The sequence below is a fragment of the Gasterosteus aculeatus genome, chromosome 5, assembly GCF_964276395.1.
Source record: "Gasterosteus aculeatus chromosome 5, fGasAcu3.hap1.1, whole genome shotgun sequence".
Classification (NCBI taxonomy): Eukaryota; Metazoa; Chordata; class Actinopteri; order Perciformes; family Gasterosteidae; genus Gasterosteus; species Gasterosteus aculeatus.
The window spans coordinates 7,065,965-7,087,522 of NC_135692.1; the positions used below are offsets into that span (position 1 = coordinate 7,065,965).

Genomic DNA, 21,558 nt, shown 5'->3' on the forward strand with positions numbered 1-21,558 from the left:
TGTCTGATTGAAAGGAACAGTCTGCCAAATCCACGTGCCATCTGTCGGTCTTGGAGATGTTTTTTTGCCCTAAATCGGTCACCAAAACACGTTCCAGTGGCGCAATCGGTCAGCGCGCAGTACTTATAAGACAGTATCTGAGAAATGCTGAGGTTGTGAGTTCGAGCCTCACCTGGAACACTGCACTTTTAATGCTGGACGTGAGCAATAGTAGCCGCTTCTATGAGCCACTATCGACATATGTAGCAGCTTGATTTTTGTCATTGTGCAAGAGCATCATTCAGCTTCCCAAGTCAGGTGTTTCATCTGTCTTTATGAGAAGAGGTATCTCTGTCTACTACTACATCGTCCAACTTTCTCCGGCTGTGTCCCAATGCACCTCAGGGGCACCTTGCTCCATGCTGCTTCTATTAAGCTGCGGTTCTTGCCGCCTTTCATGGCTCCAGTGGCGCAATTGGTCAGCGCGCGGTACTTATAAGACAGTAACCTGCGAAGCAATGCCGAGGTTGTGAGTTCGAGCCTCACCTGGAGCACAGAAACTTTATTAAAAGATCCTGGTTCACTTATACTGGTCTATTGGCTAGCTTCTTAAGGGATGTTGAGTTGTTTGTGTTTCTGCTGATAATCGCGAAAGTCCATCTCTGTCTACAAACGCCCTCTGTTGCAAATAAACCCAGTGACCAAGAAACCTTTGGATGAGGGGATGCTTTGGCTTTCCGTTCTGTGAATCCCCCTGTTTGTGAAGCTACCTGGTCCTAGCCACCTGTTCATTCAGGTATGTTTTGGTGTCTGATTGAAAGGAACAGTCTGCCAAATCCACATGCCATCTGTCAGTCTTGGAGATGTTTTTTTGCCCTAAATCGGTCACCAAAACACGTTCCAGTGGCGCAATCGGTCAGCGCGCAGTACTTATAAAACAGTATCTGAGAAATGCTGAGGTTGTGAGTTCGAGCCTCACCTGGAACACTGCACCTTTAATGCTGGACGTGAGCAATAGTAGCCGCTTCTATGAGCCACTATCGACATATGTAGCAGCTTGATTCTTTTCATTGTGTAAGAGCATCATTCAGCTTCCCAAGTCAGGTGTTTCATCTGTCTTTATGAGAAGAGGTATCTCTGTCTACTACTACATCGTCCAACTTTCTCCGGCTGTGTCCCAATGCACCTCAGGGGCACCTTGCTCCATGCTGCTTCTATTAAGCTGCGGTTCTTGCCGCCTTTCATGGCTCCAGTGGCGCAATTGGTCAGCGCGCGGTACTTATAAGACAGTAACCTGCGAAGCAATGCCGAGGTTGTGAGTTCGAGCCTCACCTGGAGCACAGAAACTTTATTAAAAGATCCTGGTTCACTTATACTGGTGTATTGGCTAGCTTCTTAAGGGATGTTGAGTTGTTTGTGTTTCTGCTGATAATCGCGAAAGTCCATCTCTGTCTACAAACGCCCTCTGTTGCAAATAAACCCAGTGACCAAGAAACCTTTGGATGAGGGGATGCTTTGGCTTTCCGTTCTGTGGCTCCCCCTGTTTGTGAAGCTACCTGGTCATAGCCACCTGTTCATTCAGGTATGTTTTTGTGTCTGATTGAAAGGAACAGTCTGCCAAATCCACGTGCCATCTGTCGGTCTTGGAGATGTTTTTTTGGCCTAAATCGGTCACCAAAACACGTTCCAGTGGCGCAATCGGTCAGCGCGCAGTACTTATAAGACAGTATCTGAGAAATGCTGAGGTTGTGAGTTCGAGCCTCACCTGGAACACTGCACCTTTAATGCTGGACGTGAGCAATAGTAGCTGCTTCTATGAGCCAGCACCTCAGGGGCACCTTGCTCCATGCTGCTTCTACTAAGCTGTAGTTCTTGCCGCCTTTCATGGCTCCAGTGGCGCAATTGGTCAGCGCGCGGTACTTATAAGACAGTATCTGAGAAATGCTGAGGTTGTGAGTTCGAGCCTCACCTGGAACACTGCACTTTTAATGCTGGACGTGAGCAATAGTAGCCGCTTCTATGAGCCACTATCGACATATGTAGCAGCTTGATTTTTGTCATTGTGCAAGAGCATCATTCAGCTTCCCAAGTCAGGTGTTTCATCTGTCTTTATGAGAAGAGGTATCTCTGTCTACTACTACATCGTCCAACTTTCTCCGGCTGTGTCCCAATGCACCTCAGGGGCACCTTGCTCCATGCTGCTTCTATTAAGCTGCGGTTCTTGCCGCCTTTCATGGCTCCAGTGGCGCAATTGGTCAGCGCGCGGTACTTATAAGACAGTAACCTGCGAAGCAATGCCGAGGTTGTGAGTTCGAGCCTCACCTGGAGCACAGAAACTTTATTAAAAGATCCTGGTTCACTTATACTGGTGTATTGGCTAGCTTCTTAAGGGATGTTGAGTTGTTTGTGTTTCTGCTGATAATCGCGAAAGTCCATCTCTGTCTACAAACGCCCTCTGTTGCAAATAAACCCAGTGACCAAGAAACCTTTGGATGAGGGGATGCTTTGGCTTTCCGTTCTGTGGCTCCCCCTGTTTGTGAAGCTACCTGGTCATAGCCACCTGTTCATTCAGGTATGTTTTTGTGTCTGATTGAAAGGAACAGTCTGCCAAATCCACGTGCCATCTGTCGGTCTTGGAGATGTTTTTTTGGCCTAAATCGGTCACCAAAACACGTTCCAGTGGCGCAATCGGTCAGCGCGCAGTACTTATAAGACAGTATCTGAGAAATGCTGAGGTTGTGAGTTCGAGCCTCACCTGGAACACTGCACTTTTAATGCTGGACGTGAGCAATAGTAGCCGCTTCTATGAGCCACTATCGACATATGTAGCAGCTTGATTTTTGTCATTGTGCAAGAGCATCATTCAGCTTCCCAAGTCAGGTGTTTCATCTGTCTTTATGAGAAGAGGTATCTCTGTCTACTACTACATCGTCCAACTTTCTCCGGCTGTGTCCCAATGCACCTCAGGGGCACCTTGCTCCATGCTGCTTCTATTAAGCTGCGGTTCTTGCCGCCTTTCATGGCTCCAGTGGCGCAATTGGTCAGCGCGCGGTACTTATAAGACAGTAACCTGCGAAGCAATGCCGAGGTTGTGAGTTCGAGCCTCACCTGGAGCACAGAAACTTTATTAAAAGATCCTGGTTCACTTATACTGGTCTATTGGCTAGCTTCTTAAGGGATGTTGAGTTGTTTGTGTTTCTGCTGATAATCGCGAAAGTCCATCTCTGTCTACAAACGCCCTCTGTTGCAAATAAACCCAGTGACCAAGAAACCTTTGGATGAGGGGATGCTTTGGCTTTCCGTTCTGTGGCTCCCCCTGTTTGTGAAGCTACCTGGTCATAGCCACCTGTTCATTCAGGTATGTTTTTGTATCTGATTGAAAGGAACAGTCTGCCAAATCCACGTGCCATCTGTCGGTCTTGGAGATGTTTTTTTGCCCTAAATCGGTCAACAAAACACGTTCCAGTGGCGCAATCGGTCAGCGCGCAGTACTTATAAGACAGTATCTGAGAAATGCTGAGGTTGTGAGTTCGAGCCTCACCTGGAACACTGCACTTTTAATGCTGGACGTGAGCAATAGTAGCCGCTTCTATGAGCCACTATCGACATATGTAGCAGCTTGATTTTTGTCATTGTGCAAGAGCATCATTCAGCTTCCCAAGTCAGGTGTTTCATCTGTCTTTATGAGAAGAGGTATCTCTGTCTACTACTACATCGTCCAACTTTCTCCGGCTGTGTCCCAATGCACCTCAGGGGCACCTTGCTCCATGCTGCTTCTTTTAAGCTGCGGTTCTTGCCGCCTTTCATGGCTCCAGTGGCGCAATTGGTCAGCGCGCGGTACTTATAAGACAGTAACCTGCGAAGCAATGCCGAGGTTGTGAGTTCGAGCCTCACCTGGAGCACAGAAACTTTATTAAAAGATCCTGGTTCACTTATACTGGTCTATTGGCTAGCTTCTTAAGGGATGTTGAGTTGTTTGTGTTTCTGCTGATAATCGCGAAAGTCCATCTCTGTCTACAAACGCCCTCTGTTGCAAATAAACCCAGTGACCAAGAAACCTTTGGATGAGGGGATGCTTTGGCTTTCCGTTCTGTGAATCCCCCTGTTTGTGAAGCTACCTGGTCCTAGCCACCTGTTCATTCAGGTATGTTTTGGTGTCTGATTGAAAGGAACAGTCTGCCAAATCCACATGCCATCTGTCAGTCTTGGAGATGTTTTTTTGCCCTAAATCGGTCACCAAAACACGTTCCAGTGGCGCAATCGGTCAGCGCGCAGTACTTATAAGACAGTATCTGAGAAATGCTGAGGTTGTGAGTTCGAGCCTCACCTGGAACACTGCACCTTTAATGCTGGACGTGAGCAATAGTAGCCGCTTCTATGAGCCACTATCGACATATGTAGCAGCTTGATTCTTTTCATTGTGTAAGAGCATCATTCAGCTTCCCAAGTCAGGTGTTTCATCTGTCTTTATGAGAAGAGGTATCTCTGTCTACTACTACATCGTCCAACTTTCTCCGGCTGTGTCCCAATGCACCTCAGGGGCACCTTGCTCCATGCTGCTTCTATTAAGCTGCGGTTCTTGCCGCCTTTCATGGCTCCAGTGGCGCAATTGGTCAGCGCGCGGTACTTATAAGACAGTAACCTGCGAAGCAATGCCGAGGTTGTGAGTTCGAGCCTCACCTGGAGCACAGAAACTTTATTAAAAGATCCTGGTTCACTTATACTGGTGTATTGGCTAGCTTCTTAAGGGATGTTGAGTTGTTTGTGTTTCTGCTGATAATCGCGAAAGTCCATCTCTGTCTACAAACGCCCTCTGTTGCAAATAAACCCAGTGACCAAGAAACCTTTGGATGAGGGGATGCTTTGGCTTTCCGTTCTGTGGCTCCCCCTGTTTGTGAAGCTACCTGGTCCTAGCCACCTGTTCATTCAGGTATGTTTTTGTGTCTGATTGAAAGGAACATTCTGCCAAATCCACGTGCCATCTGTCGGTCTTGGAGATGTTTTTTTGGCCTAAATCGGTCACCAAAACACGTTCCAGTGGCGCAATCGGTCAGCGCGCAGTACTTATAAGACAGTATCTGAGAAATGCTGAGGTTGTGAGTTCGAGCCTCACCTGGAACACTGCACTTTTAATGCTGGACGTGAGCAATAGTAGCCGCTTCTATGAGCCACTATCGACATATGTAGCAGCTTGATTTTTGTCATTGTGCAAGAGCATCATTCATTGTGCAAGAGCATCATTCAGCTTCCCAAGTCAGGTGTTTCATCTGTCTTTATAAGAAGAGGTATCTCTGTCTACTACTACATCGTCCAACTTTCTCCGGCTGTGTCCCAATGCACCTCAGGGGCACCCTGCTCCATGCTGCTTCTATTAAGCTGCGGTTCTTGCCGCCTTTCATGGCTCCAGTGGCGCAATTGGTCAGCGCGCGGTACTTATAAGACAGTAACCTGCGAAGCAATGCCGAGGTTGTGAGTTCGAGCCTCAGCTGGAGCACAGAAACTTTATTAAAAGATCCTGGTTCACTTATACTGGTGTATTGGCTAGCTTCTTAAGGGATGTTGAGTTGTTTGTGTTTCTGCTGATAATCGCGAAAGTCCATCTCTGTCTACAAACGCCCTCTGTTGCAAATAAACCCAGTGACCAAGAAACCTTTGGATGAGGGGATGCTTTGGCTTTCCGTTCTGTGGCTCCCCCTGTTTGTGAAGCTACCTGGTCATAGCCACCTGTTCATTCAGGTATGTTTTTGTGTCTGATTGAAAGGAACATTCTGCCAAATCCACGTGCCATCTGTCGGTCTTGGAGATGTTTTTTTGGCCTAAATCGGTCACCAAAACACGTTCCAGTGGCGCAATCGGTCAGCGCGCAGTACTTATAAGACAGTATCTGAGAAATGCTGAGGTTGTGAGTTTGAGCCTCACCTGGAACACTGCACCTTTAATGCTGGACGTGAGCAATAGTAGCTGCTTCTATGAGCCAGCACCTCAGGGGCACCTTGCTCCATGCTGCTTCTACTAAGCTGTGGTTCTTGCCGCCTTTCATGGCTCCAGTGGCGCAATTGGTCAGCGCGCGGCACTTATAAGTCAGTAATCTGCGAATCAATGCCGGGGTTGAGGGTTCGAACCTCACCTGGAATACTGGTCTTTTGTCGCTACCTTGTCAGATCCAACGTCGAACATTTCTTTCATCTTAATTACAGTAATTCTTTCCAATATTAATTCAACCCGTAATGCAAGGTTCATGCGTTTCTTGATTTTCACACAAAACATCCTTTTGAAGACACAGCATCTGGTTATGTTTGCTAAACAAATAACCTACTGTAACTGTCATATTCTTTTCTTTGAGTCACATCCCCTATCCGCTCAATCCACATCCAGCAGCTCCTTTTGTGAAACAACACCGAGACCTCTAACTTGCGTGGTTACAGCCTGCCTGGAGAAGCAGATCTTCCGGTCTAGATAAAACGCAGAGATTGTCGGCCGACATGGGGCTTTTAATTTTTGGATCAATTGGATCAATATGTTTATTTAGTATTTTCCTCTTCAGTTGATCTGTTGGGGTCCACAACGGGTGGATGAAGATCACTTGTGCATAGTCTGTGCCTACTCAAAATGTGTCTGTTTTGGGGGGTGTTTGACATTTGCTTTTCTATTCAGGTTCCTCTCCCCGTATTTTGACCGTATGTGTCATTCGATAAACCATTTTTTTTCTTTTCGTGTTTTCCAGCTGCCGGGTGCAGGGGGGAGGTTAGAGAGCATGGATGAGCCAGGAAGCAGGAACGGCAGCTGCCAGAGGAAAAAGCCGCCATGGCTCAAACTGGACATTCCCACCATCCGGCTGACGGCGTACGACACGCCCACACTCCCACAGGTAAAAACAAGCCAGAACAGCGGCGGTAGATTTAGAGGAGTGGTTAAGATGAGCACAGAAGACTACTCAGAAAAACTTGGTGTTTAAATTGGAATTTAATTGATGTTAAGTCAAGTTTGACATAACATGGAATGCACACAAAGAGGGAATCCTCGGTCAGTGGATGTCTTCGCCTGCGTGTGTTGCAGCCGGTGAAGCGGCTGCGCAGTGTCAGCATGCCAGGGGAAAACCCTCAGATGTGCATCGCTGCCTCGGAAACTTCCAACAACTACCTCAGACCTCCTATGGAAAGACTGCCCTCCTTCACACAGTCCATCAAGAGGTTAGACACACATGCAGTTTTCTTGCCACTCTGGTGATTTCCTCCGACTGCTCATTTTTTATCGCGACAGCCTGTCGTATAATTTCTTCTTCACTCACAGATCTTTAACAGAACTAATTGCAGCTGCAGCCTCCTTTCTGATTCCGCACTAATGAATCTTTCTCTCTTTTCTTTTCTCTGTCCTTTTATTCTGTTTTTTCTCCCTTCCTCCTTCGTCCTTCGGCTTCCCTCCACTGCCTCCCTGTCCTCTACGCGCTGCCACACGCGTTAAGCGGGAAAAGGGTGCGCTTTGAGCGGGTAAACACAGTTCCCCCAAAGGGTCAGAGGGAGCACAGGAGGGAGTCAACCACCCGGAGGCGGTCATGCATCCCCAAGATACTGACCCGACGGCGTTCATCTATACCCAAACAGATCATCAGGTACAGGAGAGGCGGAGCAGGCAGGGGGCAGTTTTCAGGTGTCCGGTTTTGGCACTAAAGTTTCTATTAATATGGTGTATTGGACGTTCATATTGACCAAATGGTTTGAGGGAGACTGAGCGGTGTGGCCCTCATTTCAAGCCCTCAGTACTTTTATCACAATTTTAGTGAGGGGCCAAAGGAATAAGTGTGTATGATAATCTATATTAGTTAGTGTAAGGAATGGTGTGCCTCTAAATAATGATTTTATATTTCATTGTAACCATTATATTGCTTAGAGCGGAGGTCAAACAATGATATACACTTAATGATGATAACGATATATACATAATATTGTAAGAGAAGATATTTTTCTGACCTTAAATTTGAGAAAACTCGATTTGCAAAACTGTATTGCAGCCATATAGATAACAATAATAATACATAAATAGTAATAATAATAAATAACAGGGGATAACATTTACATAAGCACTTTTAACACAGCTAATTAACTGTAAAATATGTCTTTAGAATCATACAATCTCTTGGCATTTTCATTTGTGTGGTATTCAACTGTTCACATATTCAATTCCAACATATGCTGGTTTGAACCCTTGTGAATAAATGTATTTGGTTTCCCTCCCCGCAACTTTACAGCTGAAGATTCCAAAAAAGCGCGAAAAGATTTCTTCTCTATTGACTGAGTTTTACACCGGTCTTGTTAGTCTCTTAGTAGTCTCCTAGTGCCACAGATGTGAGGCTGTGAACAGTCTGTGTCACATAAGCTCTCTCACACACAGCTTACCAGTGCCGGTAAGCGCGGCACACAGGACCACACGGTTAGAGGCAAACAAAATAACACAATTACTCATACAGGCCATCTGTGTGCTTCACGTAGCACGTTGGCCACAGCAAAGCGCTAAATTAACTGTAAATGTTTAAACACGGGGGACCAAAACAAAAACTCGTATCTTCAAAGGAGAGTCTTGATGTCTTATCTGTATCAGGCCACGGTTTAGTGCCCTTGTATTTGTGTGAGAGAGTCACTGAATTAATGCGTTTGATGTTTACGAGAGAATTAATGGCATTTAGAGAAAGTTGTGTAGCGGAGGTTACCTCATCCTCAAAAGAGTGCATAAATGCCGGATAAACAACATTTTAATATCTTTGTGTGAGTAACCGGGAAGACACCCTGATGTTTGATCATCTGGCCGACAGCAAGAACAAAAAAAACTCTTCACGAGCTGCTTTTCATCTTCGCGAGCCATTTGCTTCAACCGATTTCCCCGAGTAAATCATTTATCTGAGTCACACCGACGCCCGTAATGAGACCTCTCTACAGTCGACACGAATGTGTGGCTGCAACGCAAAGGTGGGCTTCAAGCTCAGCCTTTGCGCCGTTGCCGCTCTGGTGTGTGCGTGTGTACGTTTGCGTGGGTCAAGTTCAGGCATGTCCCGCTGTCCTCCCTCCCGTTCCCTCCCTGCTCTCTCGCTCCTTCTTCCCATTTCCTGTAGCGTGCTGCTGTGCAACTGGTGTTTAGGCACTTTTCTTCAAAACAAGGCTGAGGAGGAGAGAGGAGGACCTTACTGCTAGTGATCGTTGGGGCTCTGAATGGGGGAGGGAGGGAGGGAGGGAGATATTCAGCCTGACGAGGACCAGAGCCCACTGTCAGCTCTGCCCAGTGTGTCACGTCCTTCAGCGGAAGGCCTGCCAGCCACTGACCCGTTCACACACTCTCGCGCACACACACAACCTACTGTGTTGTGCCCTGGGGACACGAGGTCAGAAGATTTAGGATCCTCCCGCTCATCATTGCGCTGCGGGAGCGAGTCCAGCTGGGGGGAAGACTGGAAGTCCCCTTTAGGGCACTCAAAGGGATCAGATTCCAGTCTGACGGAGGAGATCAACGCAGGCTTTCCCCTAACCTTTGATTAACCAGGAACTCACTGAGCGGGATGTGGATGTTGCCCGGTCTGGACATGTGCTGATCATCCTCTCTTTGCGTAACAGCGAGTGGTACGAGGCACTGCTTGGCCTGAATATTAGGAAATCCCCTCAGGGAACATTGTACGTGTGATCCGCGGTGGATCCGTTTGCATCCAACGGATTAGGGATTAATGCGTGCTCGAGGGTAAGTGGGGACACTCCGTTAAGGATGCTGGCAATGGAAGATCTGCAGCTCTACAGTCTCTGCACCCCTCAGGTATGACCCAGACCCTGAACCCCTCATGGAGCTCTCTGGACAGGTGGGTGTGCAGCGCTTTGAGGCGCTTTGGATGGGAATGTGGAAAACAGTCCATTTCATTCATTGCGGAAGTATTGAAGTTTTCTTTAAATAATAAACATTGAAAACGCGTTTATAGGTTCAGCGTTGAAGTAACACATCTCATCAACGCATCTATCCAATCTGAAAAGTCAATGACGTTCAACGTTTATATTTATCCTTTCTATTTGCTCTGCTCTCTACCCGTTCAATAATGTTTTTGTATTGTTTTTTTCGAGCTTTCTCCCTCTTCCTTTTTCCCCCCTGATGAAATGAATGCTGTCTAAGCCCATAATTACACCAGCAGCGGATCGCTGCTTCATTTGCACCAGCCTCACCCGGAGGAGATGAAAGCTAATGGATGTCGTTTAACGTTAGATTTCATCTTTGATCGGTGATGGGTTTGTGCCGTCGTCACCCAGTCGTAAAACTCTGTATTTATGGTTTCATGTGGGCGAATCCTACAAGCATGCTTGTCGGTGCATGTGCGCACAAAGACAAATACCTGCTTATCTAAACAAAGTCGCACAAACAAACGCCAGAGAGTTTGCATCATGTTTTACCGTCCGTAGAGGATGTTATGTTCATCCTGATTGGTATCTGTATTTTACAACAACTTTATTTTTATATTTCTATCCAGTCAGTGGGACTTCAGTCCTTCTAAAACGTTCCACTCAAGGAGGACAACAATCCCCCCCCCCCGCCCGCAGCTGTGCAGCCTTATAAGGCTTCCCCAGCCGGCGTCTTTCTTGACGATGAGGCCCGAGTGTTTATTACTGAGAGTTTGGCTCTCCAAACAGTTTCCCCTGTGTGCCCCCCCCGCCCCCGGCCGCCCTCCATCCACTCCCCCCTTCCCTGTTAAAAAGCAGCTTGTCACTGTTTCCAGAGGAAGAAAAAACGGGCCATGGATGCACATTTGTTCTGAACTAAATGGGAAACAAACAGCCAAGTGAGTTCATGAACTGCAGGGCTGTTGGGCAACATCTGCCCTCTTCAGCGCTCACTGAGCTGAGAGCACGAGGTCGTGTGAGAATCAGAACTGTATTTTTCATTCATTCTCTCTAAGCTGGACAGGAAGCGTCCATTGTAACCAAATATAGACATGCACACAAAGATTATGGAGAAATGCTAGAAGGGAGTCAATTCTTCTGAGTATCTCAATCGACCAAAGGTTTAGAAGCTGACCTGCGCTCAAAATGTACTAGATCCGTCATCCCCGAAACGTTTCAGCTGTTTCTATTGATTGTAAATTAGCCCGTCAAGCATAAATTTGAGCTGTATATTTAGTTCAAGGTTCCAAGATATCTAAAGATGTCACTCCAGATGTTACACACAAGACAGCAATCAACAAATCAATCAAGCAATTATCATATTCTGCTAACCAGGAGGGATTTACGGCTCAATCTGTCAAAGACTAGTGTGTGTGTGTGTGTGTGTGTCACACGTGCTCACCAGACCCCCTCCTCTCCCCCAGGGGTACGGCCGACTGGTTCGGGGTGAGCAAAGACAGCGACAGCACCCAGCGATGGAGGAGGAAGAGCCTGCAGCACTGCAGCCATCTGTACGGGGGCCTGAAGCCGCAGGTGATGAGGGACAGGGAGCTGCACAGCCAGGACAACATCTCCCTGGCCAGCACTGAGACCCCTCCCCCCCTCTACCTCCCACCCTACCACCATGGCATGCAGAGGGTAGGGAAGCGCCGGGGGCACGTTGGAGGCACGTGGGAAGGGACGGGGCAGTCGCACACCTTTTGCTGCCGCCCTTTCTTTTCTAGATCTTCGGCGCTTGCTTTACCTCTTTGCTTTGCAATGTTGCCTCGGGTTCAATTGATGGCTTTTTCACATAGGACACATTTGTTGCATGCAGGTGTTTTCAAATATTTCATGTAGAATAATGACTATTTCACACATGATTTCCCAGAATAGGCATTAATAACTTGCACTGGTAGAATTAACAGTGATATCTGTAATCTTATTAAAGACAAAAACAAGAGACTTTTCACTCTTATTGTTATAATAGTACCTCTGTCTTGTGTTAAAAGGATCTTGATCTGCCTTTGTTGCCTTTTACTAAAACCTGGTGATTAAGCCATTTTGCCCTTTAAAATAAAAAGCCTCTTACCATAAACTTGAACATCAATTATTCCTGCTTTTCACTTATGTGTCGCTCTTTGTTTATTATTGTTTGTGGCATGACAAATTAGTATGAAAAAAGAGCTGTGCACCAACACAGAGTGTGTGTGTGTGTGTGTCCGTGTGCGTGCGCACAGATCGTCGACCCCCTGGCTCGGGGTCGAGCCTTCCGCCTGGTGGAAGAGGTAGACGGCTTCAGTGTCCCGCAAACTCCCATCACGCCCGGCACCGCCTCCCTCTGCTCCCTTTCCAGCTCCCGCTCCGCCCTCAACTGGTTGCCACGACGACGCAAGCGGGAGTCTGTCGCTGTCATGAGTCTCAAGGCTGCAGCAGCTTTGATGAAGGTTGTTTGTTCACTCTTTGTTCGTGCAGCGGTTTGTGTTAATTCATCAAATAGTGCTTTGTAAAGTTGGTACTTGTCACCTGCAGCAGCGCGCCGCATACGGGCGTTTGTGATCCATCATTGTTTGTTTCCTTACATTTCAAACAGACCGTCTTTTCTCTGATAGATCTTAATAACAGCCTAGCACATATGGTATATGTGGCTGAATGGATGTGAGGGTCCTGAGAGTTACTGGGTCCTGCAGATGCTCCACGATAATACACAACACAAACGCTCAGCTTTCGGCTGGATCAGAATACTCCAGAAGTGCAGAGCTAATCCACGACGCGATCCTCAGCTTCTATCTCTAAGAGGGACCCACGCCGAGTCCAGGGATCCCCCGGATAAAGTGTCAGGCCTCATTGCACGTCAGTCTGTTGATGGGGGCGACGGCGGCGCACGGAGTAGAGTGGGTGCCCCGGGAGGTTGGCGGTTTGAGCCCCGGCTGCTCCATGTCCCATGTCGAAGTGTCCCAGAGCAGGACACCCAACCCCTAACTGCTCCGTGGGCAAAATGTAAAAACCACGGGTTAAAAATGTAATATAGGTTGCTTTGGATAAAAGCGTCAGATAAATGACATGTAATAGTAATAATGTGTGTGTGTGTGTGATTCTGTTGGTCAGGGTCGTCCTTTAGCCGACAGCACCTCCGGGCGTCCTCGCCGGCGGAGTTTCATGCCCTCGAGTTTCCTGGAAGACGACACCGTAGACTCCACCGATGAGCTGGACACTTCCTTCTTCACCAGGGTGGGCAGTGGAAAACACTTTCTCCCAAAGCCAGAATAACACCAGCCTATGATTTAACTATAGAAAATGAAACAAGAATCCTTTGCAATGCGCACACACACAATCATCCATGCTGTAGATTCTAGCTTTTCTTCATAACATAACGTTGGTTTTAAGCACGTTCTTGTGCTGAACATTATATTTTGTATGCGTTGTCTCCTGTCATTTCAGGACCCATCGGACAGCTTTGAAGTCTCAATGACATTGTTTTTAATCCTCGCAGGAAGGCCTGCACGATGAGCTGTACAGCTATGTTGACGAGGTTTTCGAGACACCATCGGAGGCCGACCTCACGCAGCTGGATGAGAGCGAGCTCACAGGCGGTGCGTTGGACAGGACCAAACTGGAGAGGAGTCACCTCATGCTGTGGGTTTGTTTTCCCGCGGTCTGATTCATGTGCTCACACGCTGGCGGGGAGCCAGACGTAACTAACTCCTCTCCGTTAATCCAGGCCCTTAGAGCGAGGATGGCGAAAGGCAAAAGATGTCTCTCTGATCCAACCGAGGCTGCGTCTGAAACAGGAAGTGGTCAGCGCCAACGGCCACCAGCAGCGGGGACAACGGATCGGGGTTCCCGTCAAGAAGCTGTTTGCCAGAGAGAAGAGGCCCTACGGGCTGGGCATGGTCGGCCGCCTCACCAACCGCACGTACCGCAAGCGCATCGACAGCTTTGTCCAGAAACAGATCGAGGACATGGACGATCACAGGTGAGACAGCTGAGCCAGCCCGCAGGAGGACTGTCCTATGGTGGCCAATGTCCCGGATAATGGATGTGTCGTCCTCCCCAGGCCTTTTTTCTCGTACTGGATCACGTGTGTCCATTTGCTCATCACCATTCTGGCTGTCGCTATCTACGGCATCGCCCCTGTGGGCTTCTCGCAACATGAGACTGTCGACTCCGTGAGTATATTTCACAGGGTTCATCATGACTCGCTTGGTATGTTGTCGTGAATACATGTCTGGGATTTACAGTTTAAATGAAAGAATGAGTAATTTTTGGATTTTATATATATCGCCTTCTTCTTCAGGTGTTGAGGAACAAGGGAGTTTATGAAAATGTCAAGTTTGTGCAGCAGCAAAACTTCTGGGTGGGTCCAAGCTCAGTAAGTGTGTTCATCTTCTTTTCTCTGATTTCTTTTCTCGGCCTTTATGCAGCTCTTAAGTGTGGTGGGCAACATGAAAATTGCCAATAAATAAATAACAACATCGGCTTTTACAGAAGAACTAGTGTTGAATAACAACCCGTTTAAAATCCCTTCTCATCAACACATTTGGAACATATCAGGGGGCGTTTGACAGACGGTTACATGAGCCCATCACACGGCTGTTGTAACCACCGGTCTAGATTCACAACCTCACCAGGCTGTAATGTCCCCCCCCCCCCAACCCCCACGCAGGAGGCGCTGATCCACCTGGGAGCCAAGTTCTCCCCGTGTATGCGTCAAGACCCGGAGATCCAGAAACTGATCCAGGAGAAGAGAGCGAGAGAGAGGGAGTCGGGCTGCTGCGTGAGGAACGATCGCTCCGGCTGCCTGCAGACGTTACAAGAGGAGTGTTCGGTCAGTGAAAACGGCCGCTTCACCCACGTCTCACATTCGAGACGACCCCCCCCCCCCTAGAGCGTCTCTGGCTTGAAAGGCTTGGCACTCGATATAAGATGTGCAGAGATACGTTGAATAAGTGTGACACAGACGCCCCCTTGTGAGGCCATTCGTTGTAGTTACCAATTCACAATCAGATGAACAGAATACAGAATAGGGGGGTTGGGATTTTCCTGCACTGTTGAGAGGTTTTACCGTCTGTCTGCTCCTCCTCTGTCGTAGAGCACGCTGGCAGTGTTTGTGAAGTGGCCTCGGCACCCCAGTGCTCCGTCTCTGAATGGCACTCGACGCCGACATGGTGCAGTCTGCCATCAGGACCCCAGGTAAGCGCCTTTCTGATCCTTGTGTTTTAATGGGGAACGCATTCAGTAACGCACATGATTGTACTCCAGATGTGGACGTAATCGTTCAAGGTTCTCTGTTGTTAATTCCTCTGCAACTTTTCTCTTGATTTTTGTAGAATTTGTCTGGAGCCAGCCTCAGTTTCACCTCATGAGTGGCCCGATGACATCACCAAGTGGCCAGTGAGTACATTCACCCAGTTTCTAATTTCCTTATTGGCCTCTTGTCTTAAGAGCAATGAATGAAAATCTACCGTGAGTTTCACTCACTGAATGAACACGATGCACCAGACGGGTAGATTTAATGTGTCCTGTACCTGATCTGTAGGTTTGTACGCGGTATAACTCTGGCAATCACACCAACCTCCCCCACATCGACTGCACCATCACAGGCCGGCCCTGCTGCATCGGAACCAAAGGACGGTGAGGATCGGCATCAACTAAAACAAGCGTTGATTTTCTAAATTACCAGTCATTTGGTATTTAAGTTGCTGCACATGTGTCAGGATTAACTCCAAAGTTGAGTGTTTTTTTATGCTTAAATGTCAAATATTTATCGCATTCACTTTTTAAGAATATGACATAAGCACACTGTGAATAGAAAGTATATAAAAAATATTTCAGTATTGTTAAGAAACCAAGGTGAAAACACTGGATATTGGATCACATCTTGATCACAAGATTAGAACGAGAATGTATAGATTTCATTTTAAACTCTAACATCTGGTCATTTTCCCTGCGAGGGATCTACTGATGAAGCTGATGTTTTTATGCTGTAGATGTGAAATCACTTCAAGAGAGTATTGTGACTTCATGCATGGCTACTTCCACGAGGAGGCTACCCTTTGCTCGCAGGTAGGGCGAACAAATGTTCTTTTCATTTCCTCAAACTGACTGCTGCTTTTCATTCGCACACCCTACTGCAGCTACAAAGGATTATACATGAAATGCACCACATACATCAACAGCTTAAACACATGCACCATGTGATGCTCAGACCCACAACCTCAGCATTACTCAGTTACTGTCTTCATGAGTACTGTGCGCTGACCGATTGCACCACTGGAACAATCAATGTAAAGCGCGTTGGTTCCATTCAGCCCTCATGTTCCTCCACATGGCGGCGGTGGATCTGCAGGCTGACTTGTAGCACTTTCAATCCTAACAGTTTTTCACTGTCCCCTCCAGGTGGCTTGCATGGACGACGTGTGTGGTTTGCTGCCCTTCCTCAACCCTGACATTCCAGACCAGTTCTCTCGGCTCTGGCTGTCTCTCTTTCTTCACGCTGGGTGACTGAGCTTTTTATTTGGTCACATATTACATATCACAAGGCCTCGCTATTTAATGCTCAAGAGGGAAGTACGACTGCTTCATAAGATAAGATGAGACAATCCTCTACTAGTCCCACAGCAAATCCCAGGATGTACAGCAGTGTAGTTAAAGTGCAAACGAGTAACGGTTAATGAAAAATAAACAAGATCAAAAAAACGTGTCAAAAAGTATTATGTATCAGCAGTTCTTAAGAAATCGAATAAAAAAAGACAAGCGGTATTATATGTGACTCTGTGGCTGTCATTACACAGTGTGTCAGTTGTGAGACTTACATGGTCTCACTCGGCCTCGCCTCTTTCTGTAGGATCCTGCACTGCCTGGTGTCGGTGTTGTTCCAGATGTCCGTGTTGAGGGACATTGAGAAGCTTGCTGGATGGCTCAGGATCTCCATCATCTACATGCTCAGCGGCGTCACCGGCAACTTGGCCTCAGCCATCTTCCTGCCCTACAGAGCCGAGGTACGTCGTCACGCCGGCGAGAGGCTGCCTTTTGGACCACGTTGCGTTGGAAGAAAAAGACAAAACTCTGTCCCCGACCCTGTTTCCTCCACACCAGGTGGGTCCTGCGGGCAGCCAGTTCGGCATCCTGGCCTGTCTGTTTGTGGAGCTGTTTCAGAGCTGGCAGATACTCGAGCGACCGTGGCGAGCCTTCGCCAAGCTGCTGGCCATCTCTGCCTTCTTCTTCTCCTTCGGTCTGCTTCCATGGATCGACAACTTTGCCCACGTCTGCGGTTTCGTGTCGGGATTCTTCCTGTCCTTCGCCTTCCTGCCGTACATCAGGTAGATGATCTCAGAGAAAGAGTGATGGAGAATAATGGCTGTGATATATTTGTGCACTAACAATGAAGCTTGAGACCAGCAGGAAGCAGCTAGCTTGGCTGTGTCATGGTCATAGCTTTATCTGTAATGTACATGTATGAGAATAGCGGCAATATTCTCACCAAAGGAGTTTATTCCATGTAGAGTCAGCATGATTCGACCTGGGGTTTGTAATGAGTATAGAATCAATTGAAAAATGGGACTATTCCACATTGTATTACTATGCTATCATAATAAGTGCATAACTACAATGATTCATCAGCGGTCTAATCCCATTTAAGACCATTCTCAAAGTTATTCCAGTCCAAGTCAGTGGAAAAGTCTGATATAAAGATCAACTCTCTGTTGGATGAAAGTGAAAGTGTGCCTGACAAGGAATATGCAATATGAAAAATCCTTTGACACAACAACTTTGCGCAATGACAATAAGGTTCCTCTGATCAAATGTGTTTTATGGGACTTAACGGCGGTTTCTTCTCCGCAGCTTCGGGCAAACCGACACGTACCGGAAGCGTGTCCAGATCTGCGGCTTCCTGCTGGTCTTCCTTGGTCTGCTCTCCACCCTGGCAGTCCTCTTCTACGTCTACCCTGTGAAGTGTGACTGGTGCGAGTTCCTGACCTGCATCCCGTTAACGGACAAGTTCTGCGAGAAGTACGACCTGAATGCTCACCTCCTCTGAACATGAGCCCGAGGCGGGCAACGTTTCTACATGTGGTAGCAACATCTCTGAGTGCTCAATGTTTTATGAAGCTCGTGTGCTGTGCAACTTGGGACACTTGTCCCGGAACAATGAGCAGTGTTTCAGGATTACACGTGAATGCACGTGTTCGAGAAGGTGCAACTGACCCATGATGGACAAGGGTTAAGCGTGACGGCCTGGGGAGGACCACAGGCGGGGTCAATAAGAAAACTATCAAGGTGAAGGGATGATTTCATGTGTCATTGATCTCTAGCTGGACTAATCGATGAACAGTCACACGCTGACAATTATTCACCTCACTTTGGGGAAAATGGACTTGAGAACACCGCTTAGTGGCCAACAGAAAAACGGTACGACTTGAGTCAGGATGAGTGGAGAATCTTTGTTTTGTACTTTTTTAGTGATTCAACAGTGTAGACCATTTACTTGATGTGCTTGGTTTAAAACTCGCCAAGAAATGAGATGGTGAAATGTGCCTTATTGACACAAAACCACACACGGTGTCTATTTGTGCCATGTATCGGGTTTGTGTCAGCAGTCACTTAATCTGACAAACTATTACAAACTACTATGTGTTTTTACTTCAGTATTTGGTGGCTGAATTGTTTTCTACCACATTGGAAACGTTCATTTCCGCCACCGCCTTTAATACACTTCAATCACACATGGGTTGTTGTCTGTAAATAATTGACTCGTATGTTAATTTGCTCGATGGTGAATACATTTCACTGAGGGGAACGTGTGTCCTCATTCAAGATGGTGCCGTTCTAGTCACCTGTCAATAAACACAACAGGATACCAGTGCACAGTTCCTTCCTTTTGACTGTTGACTTCCTCGTAGACTATTGATCAATAAAGCTAAACTTTCCTGCTCCAGGTTGAGCTTGAACTTACAACCTCGGCATGAAACTTATCTTGTCTTATTAGTACCACACGGAGCTTGGGCTCTGTTACTAAAGCTTCTTATTCGCAGGCTCCATTTTTGTCTTAATGCATAATGGACCCCTGAACACATCTGGTCAGTATCTGCTCAGAATGCAGCTGCAGCACCTGGGAGTCTTCATGTGTCACCGCCTGCTGCTGCCCGGCACATTCGGAGGCCAGCAGCTTACGCAGTTGGCACCTGGATGCCAGAAGGCTTCACTGCTGCTGTGACTAACGCAGGAGGTGGTTCCTCCCCATCATGGCAGCTGATTCATAACATGGCCTTGCCCAGTGTTGGGAGATAATCGCTATAGAGATGTCTGCAGACATGTAGAGAGTTAGTTCCTTAAAGAAAGTGTTTCTACATGAAGCTTTTTACATCAAGGGTCTGGATTGTCTTTAGAAAGCTGGTGACTGGAGATGTCGACATCTCTCTATTGAGCAGGTTCAAACCTGTTCCTGTAATAATCACTCCTCAGGCCTGGAATGTAAAATGAATCCTTGATCCGCTCAACGCGTTCTTTGAACGGCGTACCAGGCCAAGAAGATGGAAAGGGAATTAAAGTATGAATTTGATTCATTCTACAGGTTGTAACACAATCACTGCTGAAAGCCTCAGAAATGTGGTCAAGGTTGAATGAGTCAATAAAAGCAGAAGTATGAAAACAACAACAGTCTGGATAAAGTGACTTATTATGTGAACCACTCTATTATCACTACTTTATGTTACTTACTTACACTCTCCGAAAGAAAAGACGTCCACCTCACACTACAACTGGTCCTGTGATCCTCCATCCTTCTCATCCGGTCCTGTGATCCTCTGATCCTCCATCCCTCTCATCCGGTCCTGTGATCCTCCATCCTTCTCATCCGGTCCTGTGATCCTCCGATCCTCCAGCCTTCTCATCCGGTCCTGTGATCCTCCGATCCTCCATCATTCTCATCCGGTCCTGTGATCCTCCGATCCTCCATCATTCTCATCCGGTCCTGTGATCCTCCATTCCTCTCATCCGGTCCTGTGATCCTCCATCCCTCTCATCCGGTCCTGTGATCCTCCATCCTTCTCATCCGGTCCTGTGATCCTCCGATCCTCCATCCTTCTCATCCGGTCCTGTGATCCTCCATCATTCTCATCCGGTCCTGTGATCCTCCATCATTCTCATCCGGTCCTGTGATCCTCCATCCTTCTCATCCGGTCCTGTGATCCTCCATCCTTCTCATCCGGTCCTGTGATCCTCCATCATTCTCATCCGGTCCTGTGATCCTCCATCATTCTCATCCGGTCCTGTGATCCTCCATCCCTCTCATCCGGTCCTGTGATCCTCCATCATTCTCATCCGGTCCTGTGATCCTCCATCATTCTCATCCGGGCCTGTGATCCTCCATCCTTCTCATCCGGTCCTGTGGTCCTCCATCATTCTCATCCGGTCCTGTGGTCCTTCATCTTTGTTGTTAAAGAGAGCTTAAATGTTGCTTCTTGTGTTTCAGTTATTGATACCTGAGTAAATGAAAGTGAAGACTTGTTCTAACGTTAGTCATCATTAACACATCTCTCCCCTCTGTCCCTTTCACCCAACTATAACAATAACATTGATGCAGACTCTTCTGGCTTTATTATTATTTGTCTTTACAAACCATTCATTATTGCAAGAACATTGAAATTGAGGTATTTTCTTAGTATGGCCAAGCCCAAGTCGGAGTGTGGGCCAATGCCAGGGATTAAAAGACAAACAAACAACAATTATCTGTTTCATCCGTTCTGTCGCCAATAAGATCTGTGAAGTCAAACAGGTCATCCAGGATGTATTGAGCTGGACTGGAGTGTGCAACATGTGTCAACTTGAAAAAAATAAGTTCTCTTATAAAGAATAACTACAGTGCAGAAGTCATGTGAAGTTTAACCTAAACAAAAAACAAAAATATCCCATGTTCAGGACCATCATCATCAGCTGTGGAAACGGATTGATTCCACTCCACGGATATCTAATCCAATTTATTCACTTCATGCACTTTATAGTTAAAGGACCAATCATACCTTAGTTTTTGGCCTGATGAATACAAACACATTTGTTTGCAGCAGATTCTACTTTCCAGGCCTGTGAGTATTATTTAGTTATTTTGTTCAAGCTCAATCTGTGAAGTACACTCACATTTTATAATTGAATGACGCTTAATAATTGTGTGTCCACTGCTTTGTGAGTGCCCACTAGATGGCAACCGAAGACCAACAACCCACAGGTTGGACCTGGAACCAGGGTTCAACGTGACTGCTGCTTGGGCCTTCAGGCTTGAATTACTGCGACATTGCTCGGCTGCTCTTTGGGATCGGTGTCATTAAATCAAGCAGGCGGTTTATTAGCGTGCACAGCTCTTTTTCGGCGCTCCCCATGTGCTGCACCATTGCTCATCGTGCGCTTCTCTCCTCGCGCGCGCACACGCCATTGCCTTGGCGTTCATTAGGTCGCGTCTGTAATTGAGTCTGGTTAAGTCGGTACTTGTGTTGGAGAGGAGCTCTGGGAGCACAGACAACATGATCTGCATCCATAATACAACAGCAGAACGTCTTCTATGTGCACGGAGCGCTGCATTAAAATGTGCTAACGATGTCTTGAAAAGGCCTCATGCCTTCTTAGGACAGAGGGTGTTTAGTAAGAGCACAGTAGGTAAAGAAACACGGCATCCTTCTCTTTTCCTCTACACGGACGTACTGTC

General features: G+C 47.1%; 1 protein-coding gene and 16 non-coding genes across 25 annotated transcripts in view; all 17 read left to right on the forward strand.

Moving 5' to 3' along the window:
- The window catches only part of rhbdf1b (rhomboid 5 homolog 1b (Drosophila)), a 51,911-nt gene extending 33,188 nt beyond the window's left edge, over positions 1–18,723 (forward strand). The window contains exons 2-20 of one of the 9 annotated variants that reach the window (XM_078102850.1): positions 6,704–6,847; positions 7,036–7,169; positions 7,442–7,588; positions 11,306–11,414; positions 12,101–12,307; positions 12,969–13,091; positions 13,354–13,496; positions 13,582–13,836; positions 13,918–14,029; positions 14,158–14,232; positions 14,527–14,688; positions 14,953–15,053; positions 15,191–15,254; positions 15,400–15,494; positions 15,851–15,926; positions 16,260–16,360; positions 16,708–16,861; positions 16,959–17,182; positions 17,706–18,723. In XM_078102850.1, coding sequence (XP_077958976.1) covers positions 6,734–6,847; positions 7,036–7,169; positions 7,442–7,588; positions 11,306–11,414; positions 12,101–12,307; positions 12,969–13,091; positions 13,354–13,496; positions 13,582–13,836; positions 13,918–14,029; positions 14,158–14,232; positions 14,527–14,688; positions 14,953–15,053; positions 15,191–15,254; positions 15,400–15,494; positions 15,851–15,926; positions 16,260–16,360; positions 16,708–16,861; positions 16,959–17,182; positions 17,706–17,901 — 2,592 coding nt within the window. In that variant the 5' untranslated portion in view covers positions 6,704–6,733 and the 3' untranslated portion in view covers positions 17,902–18,723. Of the gene's footprint in view, positions 1–6,703; positions 6,848–7,035; positions 7,170–7,441; positions 7,589–9,120; positions 9,815–11,305; positions 11,520–12,100; positions 12,308–12,968; positions 13,092–13,353; positions 13,497–13,581; positions 13,837–13,917; positions 14,030–14,157; positions 14,233–14,526; positions 14,689–14,952; positions 15,054–15,190; positions 15,255–15,399; positions 15,495–15,850; positions 15,927–16,259; positions 16,361–16,707; positions 16,862–16,958; positions 17,183–17,705 lie in introns of those variants that run through there. The other 8 variants (XM_078102849.1, XM_078102852.1, XM_078102854.1 and 5 more) reach the window with 8 other exon arrangements.
- trnai-uau (transfer RNA isoleucine (anticodon UAU)) lies at positions 91–180 on the forward strand. The gene is given in 2 exon segments: positions 91–128; positions 145–180. It is a non-coding gene; the product is annotated as a tRNA-Ile (tRNA).
- Positions 440–533, forward strand: trnai-uau (transfer RNA isoleucine (anticodon UAU)). The gene is made up of 2 exons: positions 440–477; positions 498–533. It is a non-coding gene; the product is annotated as a tRNA-Ile (tRNA).
- On the forward strand, positions 877–966 carry trnai-uau (transfer RNA isoleucine (anticodon UAU)). Its single transcript is given in 2 exon segments — positions 877–914; positions 931–966. It is a non-coding gene; the product is annotated as a tRNA-Ile (tRNA).
- On the forward strand, positions 1,226–1,319 carry trnai-uau (transfer RNA isoleucine (anticodon UAU)). Its single transcript has 2 exons — positions 1,226–1,263; positions 1,284–1,319. It is a non-coding gene; the product is annotated as a tRNA-Ile (tRNA).
- trnai-uau (transfer RNA isoleucine (anticodon UAU)) lies at positions 1,663–1,752 on the forward strand. Its single transcript is given in 2 exon segments — positions 1,663–1,700; positions 1,717–1,752. It is a non-coding gene; the product is annotated as a tRNA-Ile (tRNA).
- trnai-uau (transfer RNA isoleucine (anticodon UAU)) lies at positions 1,867–1,956 on the forward strand. Its single transcript is given in 2 exon segments — positions 1,867–1,904; positions 1,921–1,956. It is a non-coding gene; the product is annotated as a tRNA-Ile (tRNA).
- trnai-uau (transfer RNA isoleucine (anticodon UAU)) lies at positions 2,216–2,309 on the forward strand. The gene is made up of 2 exons: positions 2,216–2,253; positions 2,274–2,309. It is a non-coding gene; the product is annotated as a tRNA-Ile (tRNA).
- Positions 2,653–2,742, forward strand: trnai-uau (transfer RNA isoleucine (anticodon UAU)). The gene is given in 2 exon segments: positions 2,653–2,690; positions 2,707–2,742. It is a non-coding gene; the product is annotated as a tRNA-Ile (tRNA).
- On the forward strand, positions 3,002–3,095 carry trnai-uau (transfer RNA isoleucine (anticodon UAU)). The gene is made up of 2 exons: positions 3,002–3,039; positions 3,060–3,095. It is a non-coding gene; the product is annotated as a tRNA-Ile (tRNA).
- Positions 3,439–3,528, forward strand: trnai-uau (transfer RNA isoleucine (anticodon UAU)). Its single transcript is given in 2 exon segments — positions 3,439–3,476; positions 3,493–3,528. It is a non-coding gene; the product is annotated as a tRNA-Ile (tRNA).
- Positions 3,788–3,881, forward strand: trnai-uau (transfer RNA isoleucine (anticodon UAU)). The gene is made up of 2 exons: positions 3,788–3,825; positions 3,846–3,881. It is a non-coding gene; the product is annotated as a tRNA-Ile (tRNA).
- On the forward strand, positions 4,225–4,314 carry trnai-uau (transfer RNA isoleucine (anticodon UAU)). Its single transcript is given in 2 exon segments — positions 4,225–4,262; positions 4,279–4,314. It is a non-coding gene; the product is annotated as a tRNA-Ile (tRNA).
- On the forward strand, positions 4,574–4,667 carry trnai-uau (transfer RNA isoleucine (anticodon UAU)). The gene is made up of 2 exons: positions 4,574–4,611; positions 4,632–4,667. It is a non-coding gene; the product is annotated as a tRNA-Ile (tRNA).
- Positions 5,011–5,100, forward strand: trnai-uau (transfer RNA isoleucine (anticodon UAU)). Its single transcript is given in 2 exon segments — positions 5,011–5,048; positions 5,065–5,100. It is a non-coding gene; the product is annotated as a tRNA-Ile (tRNA).
- On the forward strand, positions 5,380–5,473 carry trnai-uau (transfer RNA isoleucine (anticodon UAU)). The gene is made up of 2 exons: positions 5,380–5,417; positions 5,438–5,473. It is a non-coding gene; the product is annotated as a tRNA-Ile (tRNA).
- Positions 5,817–5,906, forward strand: trnai-uau (transfer RNA isoleucine (anticodon UAU)). Its single transcript is given in 2 exon segments — positions 5,817–5,854; positions 5,871–5,906. It is a non-coding gene; the product is annotated as a tRNA-Ile (tRNA).
- Positions 18,724–21,558: the final 2,835 nt, after the last annotated feature.